The 7408-nt window shown below is 26.8% G+C and overlaps 1 protein-coding gene across 1 annotated transcript; it reads left to right on the forward strand.

Moving 5' to 3' along the window:
- The first annotated feature begins 4639 nt into the window (after positions 1-4639).
- Positions 4640-7072, forward strand: LOC126679384 (uncharacterized). Its single transcript, XM_050374404.2, has 2 exons — positions 4640-5035; positions 6065-7072. The coding sequence occupies exons 1-2, from the start codon at positions 4753-4755 to the stop codon at positions 6403-6405; spliced, it is 624 nt and encodes a 207-aa protein (XP_050230361.1). The 5' UTR covers positions 4640-4752; the 3' UTR covers positions 6406-7072.
- Positions 7073-7408: the final 336 nt, after the last annotated feature.

A 7408-nucleotide genomic window follows, 5' to 3' on the forward strand; every position in this document is an offset into this window, starting at 1 on the left:
ATAAGTCTCTTGATTTGATAAATTTTAAGATATAAAATACTCATAATTTACTATTATTTCAATTATTATTTAATATTCTATACTTAAATACAATTTACAATTATAGAAATAATTATTAATTAAAAATATATATAATAGCCCTAATGCATAAATGATATAATTATTATAATTTGACGGGTCATATTACGAGTCACGTGTGAAATACGTAAAACGATATCAATTGAATAAAAATGCTTATAATTATGACATATTTTAATTTGTGGGAAAAATTGCTAAAGCGACAATTATTTCAAAACGGAGAGAGTGATTGGTTAGAATTAAAAAATCTATTGAAACTACCAATATTAGTTTATAATTGACAATATCTACAAAAATAAATAAAAATATGTTTATCAAAATTTAAATAAGAACATTTAAAATATAATTAAAAAAGGTTATATTATAGGACCTTTCGAAACAGAAAATTTTCTTATAATTATAGAATGGAGAGAATAAATATTTTTCTACCCACTCATGACTCACCCGTGAACGATAATTAAATTGGGGCGTTAAAATTACTCTAACATAAGATAAAACAACTAGATAGAGATTAAGGACCACTTTGGATTTTTAAAGATGGTTACACCTAACCCTAAAAAAAATTCATTTTTGGGTCCAACAATCCATGGTAGGAACCAATTGCCTAGGCACCTAAATTCATTTCATTTCATTTTCAAGCCACGATCATACAAATCTTATGGGTCCGAGTTTAGCTAATTGTAAATGAAAATATCTAGATAGTGTGGCGTAGTTAGAAAATAAATAAATTATTATGAGTGACTGTAAAAAAATTAAGGGTTAATTGCAAATTAATACACAAACTTTATCCTAATTTGCAATTACAACACGAATTTTAAAACTTGGCAAATTGGTACACCGATTTTTATTTTTTAGCGAATTGATACACCGAACTGGAAAAACACTAACGTGGACATTGTCATATACAGCCACGTGTTGTTGTATGATTGGTCGGTGTACTAATTTGCCAAAAAAATGAAAGTTGGTGTATTAAATTGCCAAGTTTCAAAGTTCGTGTTGTAATTGCAAATTAGGGTAAAGTTCGTATATTAATTTGCAATTAACCCAAAAATTAAACTGAGATGATTAAAAAGGATTAATAATATTATAAATGATAAAAAGAAAATCATAAATAATTATTAATTAATTTATCAAAAAATATTACTCCTTCCCTCCCATTTAGAAAGTCCCGTTGTTGTTTTCCACACATATTAAGAAGACATAAAACATATTTTTTGTCATCATTAATTATGTTTTAGAATTATAAATGTCATTAATGACTTTGTAAATGAGCTTACTATTTGCATAAGTTAAAGAGCAAAAATAAAAAATTTGCTAAAAAGAGACAATGAAATTTTTTAAGTGGGATATAAAAAAATGACAATGGGACTTATTAAATGGCCGGAGGAAGTATTAATCAGCGATCAGAGAGCGACCATCCATCCTGCTTCTTAATTTTGTTTCTATATACATATATACATGCATATTTATGAAAAGATATGAACTTTTTAAAAACAATTAAGTCATAAATGTCCAATTTTAAATTTAAAAGTATTAATATAATTTATGAATGCACTGAATTACCATTTTTAATAAAGACAAGATAATTCTGAAAAGTGGGGGTGTGAGTGATTGTTAGCAAAGAAGAGGGGTAAGTTTGGAGCAAGTCAGTAAAATAGGAGACCCACAAACAATATTTACAAATCTAATCTGACCCTAATTTTTGGTCCAATTGATAGGAACTTGACTTGAAGCCAACCGATATGGAATTGGAAACAACCCTTCCTTCTTCCCATGTGACCATTACTTTTATTGTTTCCATCACTTTTAAAACCCTTTTTTATGATGTTTTTTCTTAAATGTTATTTGAAGCTATGCAAAACTCGAATGAACCTAAAAAAAATTGAATTAAGTCGATGAATTCGATCAGATTTAAAATGATAAAAAAAAAATTCAGTCTTGTTTTGTGTATAAATAATTCAGTTAAATTTTATACAAACCAAACAACAAAAAAATAACAAAATCAACTTATTCGGTTTACATCTTCTCACAAATTTAATTCGATTAAAATAAAAACATTCAATGCGGTTCGAAACAAATACACACCCTTATTAGCTATTACTGCCTCTCTTATTCTTCTTCTCATTTTGTTAATAAAATTAGATTCTCTTCTCTTTCTCTTTTGTACATATCACACATAATCTTTGCCCACAACAGTGTGCTTGTTGTAGTGGCATGGCGTCCTTTTGTTCGTGTAGCATAAAAAAAGAAGTGGAAAATAAATAATACAATAAAAAAAAAAGAAATTAAAAGGATTTCTTTTGTAAGGTTGTTATAATTATGCTTTTTGATATATTATTTTTCTAGTTAGAAGAAGTGGAAACATAAGGTGTAACTATGTCAGCACTCGGGGTGTGCAAAAAATCAAACTAAATCAAACAATCGGACAAATAAATATAATTCAGTTTTATTTGAATTAGAAATACTTAAATTTGTTTCATTCGGTTTTAAAAATCGAACAAATTTCAGTTAAGTTTTAACCAAAAATATCACCTGAACCAGTTCAATTCAAATTTTTATTTATTTTTATAAAATCAGTGCGTTTTAATTTTTAAAAAATAATTTAATTCAATTTTGAAAAATAAAATTTAGTTAGTTAAATTCAATTTGGTTAACACTAGCTTTAATAAAAATAATTTATTAAAGAATATTCAGGTCAATTGTTTTTGAATAATAATAATAATAATGCTTTAGTAAAACAGAAGCTGTCTGAATAATTGTTGCATAAATATATAAAATGCCACTTTTATAAGCTTTGGGTCATTGCCTAAAAATTCTTTTCATTCTTCTTCACATGCTTTGGCGTACCAAAATTTTCTCAAAATAATGAATGAAAAAGAGCTTTAAAAATGAAAAAAAGTAAAAAAAAAAGTTAAGAAGAGATAAGGTCTAAATTCTAAAAAGACTTCTAAAAATATCACTTTCAACTTTCAATCAAAGTACTACTCTAGAAGCTTTTGCGGTTCCAATATCATGTGGGAGTTGCAAAATTTGACTTATAACCCTTGGACATATTCCACAGTTGCTTATGATATTCAATTATAAGAAATAAAATTTAATATTTGCACTGTAAAATACTATAATATTCTTAATTTTGTGATTTTATATTTGAAAATTTAATAGGAAGATAATTATTGGAATTTTAATTATATATATTGAAGCTGGTTTTGTTGGGATAAAACGTTGAGAAAAAGAAAAGCAGAAAGAAACTGAAGCTGCCATGAAAATACCGAACAAGAGTAAATCTTGAGAATTTAACCACATAAATATAATGAGAAACATATTGTACAACAATGTCTCTAAATTTAGAAACCCAACATCAATACCCTTCTCTTATATTGTCCAAACTGATGTATTTGATGGGCCAATTAACATCATTAATCAACATTTCCCATTCTTTCTACAATATTAAATAACATTCATTAGATTTTAAATTACTAAAGCTAATCATTGTAACTTGAATTCAAATGTATCTAACAAGTGGTGTTAGAATGGTGACCATGACTCTTTTCGAATTTAAATCATAAATATAAAATAATTTTAATTATTTTGAAAGTGATTTGTCGCTTAAACGGATTCCATTCGGTTCAGTCCGAATTAATTGAATCAGTGGCCCGTACATCGGACTATGCATGTACTAAAAAAATTCATCCATCTTATTTTAAAAGTCTCACATTTTGTTAAAGGATGTTCGGAGTTTCATTTTAGAAGTTTCATTTTTATTTTTATAATAATTTTACATTGAATTTTTCTTTTTAAATTTAAAATAAATTCTATAGAAAACTCAATTACTATAAGGATAAAATTAAAAAAATCATAATAAATATTCTTTTTAATCTTTATAGAGAACCAAACAAGATTTTTTAAAATAAAACAGAAGAAGTATATTATATCTAACGGTTAGAAATAATGTTCTAATTTGAAGCCCGCCAAATAATTTAAAATTTTAGAACTTTACCAAATAATTTATCCTTTGGGTAAATTAATTATTTACTAGTAGCCATTACAATAAAACAATTTAATGTTTATTTTATTCTTTGAACTTGTTATAAAAAATCAAATTAAATCAAATTTGTGGTTTTAAAAATTTTCAAATTTAATATTTTAATTCATCTGATCCCTTTAAATGAGATGACAACAAATAATTGGAACATTATATGCCAATTGGAGCTAAGGTGACAGAAAATTATTGAAAAATTTGGAAATGAAGGAATAAAACGAGACAAAATATTAAATTTAAAGGTGTTTTTCTTAAAGCCGCAAAATTAACTTTATTTGACCTTTTGTACTGGTTCAAGAGGTAAAATGATTTTTTTTTTAAAATGAAACATATATAAAATTGCTATATAGTAGTACATATTTGTTACTTTTTTTATTATTCATATATAAAACACTTGAAATATGTGGCATCCATCTGAACCGGTAGAAATAAGTAATATTTCCAATATAAACAAAAAAAATAAAAAATAAACTTCCCCTTTTTGTAGTCTAAAACATAGTAATATATATTCTAGTAACTATATTTCTACTTTGGTATTCCCATTAGTCCAATATTTGAAGATTTCATCACTCATCTCTCTTCATTTCTTCCTCTTTTTGCATACTTTCTTGACTATCAATTACAACTACAAAACCATGAATAATGGATACAGAGCAGAAGACAATTCTTTCTGTTATTTCCATCCAAAAGAAGTTATTATTGGCGTTTGTCATTTATGTCTGCATGAACGCCTTGTCATAATAGCTGCAAAGCAACCATCATCAGGAACAGCACTCAATCATCTGAAGACTCCCATCAACATTCCTAAGATCTTTGCTTTGGGTTCTCTTCTAAATCGACTCGAATTTCGGCATTGGAAGCTTTCTGATCATAATTCTCATAATAAATCTGATGATGTTTCTACTAGTCCAGAAGAAGGTTTGTTCTTTGTTCTTTAATTTCTACTTTTATTATTCTTCAACAATATAATATATTCTCATACTAATTAATGTAGATTAGTATTGTTGTTAATTGTTTTTTCTCGGTTAATGCATTGAAATTATATAATTTATCCTTAAAGGATGCATAAAAGTTATATCAAGAACGTGGGATAAATTAGGCAAAATGTCGTAAAAAGGTCAAACCTTTCATAAAAGTTTCACAAAAGTTCTGACCTTTCAATTTTGTCGATTTTGGCCTGAAACAAATTATTTGGTTTCAATTTTGGCCAACTCTCAATTTGATTTCAATTTGCCTATGTGATCCTTATGTGGCGCCTATGTGACATGCCAAATATTGAAAAGTCAGGACTTTTGTGAAACCAAATAATTCATTTTTGGCCAAAATCGACAAAATTGAAAGGTCAGGACTTTTGTGAAACCAAATAATCAGTTTTTGGTCAAAATCGACAAAATTGAAAGGTCAGGACTTTTGTGAAACTTTTGTGAAAGGTTTGGCCTTTTTACAACATTTGGCCTATAAATTATATGAACATGAACTTGATAACTAAATTATTTTTCTAGATTTTTAAGAGAAAAAAAAAAGATTTTAAAAATTGATGTATGTATATAATTAAAAAATGAAGGGACTAGCTAAGGCATAAGCAGTTGAGATTTAGATTTGATTAGACCATAGACAGTTATATTTATTAATTAATTAGCCTAATTACAGAGGATGGCCATGAGGAGAAAATTTGAAAAGGGGCCCTTTGGGTGCCATTTCCTGTTCATCATTCACTAAGAAAATAATTAATTGTGTACAATATAGTCTAAAGCTAAAATAGTGAAAATGTCTTTATGTAATTGTTTTTATTTGTTAAACGATATATATGATAAAAAAATGTAACAAGAGAAATAATACACATCTAAACAAATGCTAATCAAACAAAAAGAACATGTTAATTAACTTTATTCATTGTTTTATAATATATTAAAGTATCTTAAAATATGTATATATTTTTGTTTTCAGATTCTTTTATATCAATCAAGTTTGAAGACAATGGAGCTGCATTATGGGAAAAGGGCAATAATATTAATAATGTTTACCACCAAAATAATCAAAATCATATGAATTACAAACAAGCAAAACAAGACAACAACAACAAGGAGACATTGAGTGTGATAGAGCATGCAAAACCCAGTGCCACTGCGCTTCGGTGGCGAAAGCGGATAGGTCATTTATTCCAAGTCATCAAATTGAAGAGGTTTAACAAAGGATCAAACATGTGCCACGTAGGAACCAAAGTTGAGGGAGTCAAGGTTATGAGGAAGAAGGGATGGATAAGAAGTCTGACAAAGAGAAGAAGCTGAGAAAATCTCAATAGAAAAGGACATTTACCATTTCTCGGGTATTATATTTTCGCAGTCATTAAATTTTTATTTTATTTTATATAAAATTTCAATTATTTTATTTAAGTATTAAATTTCAAAATTATAAGTAACCAAAAGTTTTATAGTCATTTTATTTCAAACTAGATCTATATGGCAATCGAGTTTTATCATATTATATTTTCTCTTATATCGATAATAGGTAAACTTCGTTTTATCTTATGTTGGTGTAGGAAGAATTTTTTATTGCTTCATAAAGTAATAAAATTCGGTTGCTATATAGACTCAAATTGCTTTAAAATCACAAACAAACTTTCAATTGCTTTTAATTTTAAAATCAGTATTTAAAGAAAATAAATTAAAATTTTATGATTAAAATAAAATAAAAAATTTAACAATCACAAAATTTAATACCTTCCATTACTCTTTGTTGGATTTTTTGTTTAGGTTCAATATTATGGACTGTAAAGTTGTATATTATTGAGTCAAAACTTTAATATTATCATCACTAGCTAGCTCCCACCAACAAAAGAGATATATCCTTTTGATTTTCTTTTCCCCAATTTTATTTTTCTGTGCATAAACAGTACAGTCTGTAATTTTGTATTTTGGTACATAAATATAAAATAATGTGTTGATTGTTCTTGAAGATTAATTTTGCATAGTGGGTGGGCAGATCTGAAATGGAAAAAAAATTAATATAGTAAAAACATAAGATGAGGCCATGTTAGGTTGTGCATAGATTGAAAGGTGGGAAACATTGCAGCACAAGAAATGGGGGCCTATGTGTATAATGTTGGGATTAATCAACTTGTCTTATAGTTGTCTACATGGGAACATAAAGAGCATTTACATTAATGTTTTTTCTTTTAACGAGTGCTATCAAATCTTTATAATTTTTAGTTGAATTATGTAAGAAAGAAAAAAATGAGTTTTTATCAGTTTATGTTTTCTCTCTTATACGTGTGACTCAATTTTGATCGAT

Source organism: Mercurialis annua, linkage group LG1-X, assembly GCF_937616625.2.
Source record: "Mercurialis annua linkage group LG1-X, ddMerAnnu1.2, whole genome shotgun sequence".
Lineage (NCBI taxonomy): Eukaryota > Viridiplantae > Streptophyta > Magnoliopsida > Malpighiales > Euphorbiaceae > Mercurialis > Mercurialis annua.

Bases quoted from the DNA above. Each gene is read 5' to 3' on its own strand.
- LOC126679384 (XM_050374404.2), top strand. From the start codon at position 4,753: ATGAATAATGGATACAGAGCAGAAGACAATTCTTTCTGTTATTTCCAT. The intron at 5,036-6,064 runs GTTTGTTCTTTG...TTTTGTTTTCAG, and splicing joins TTCTACTAGTCCAGAAGAAG to ATTCTTTTATATCAATCAAG.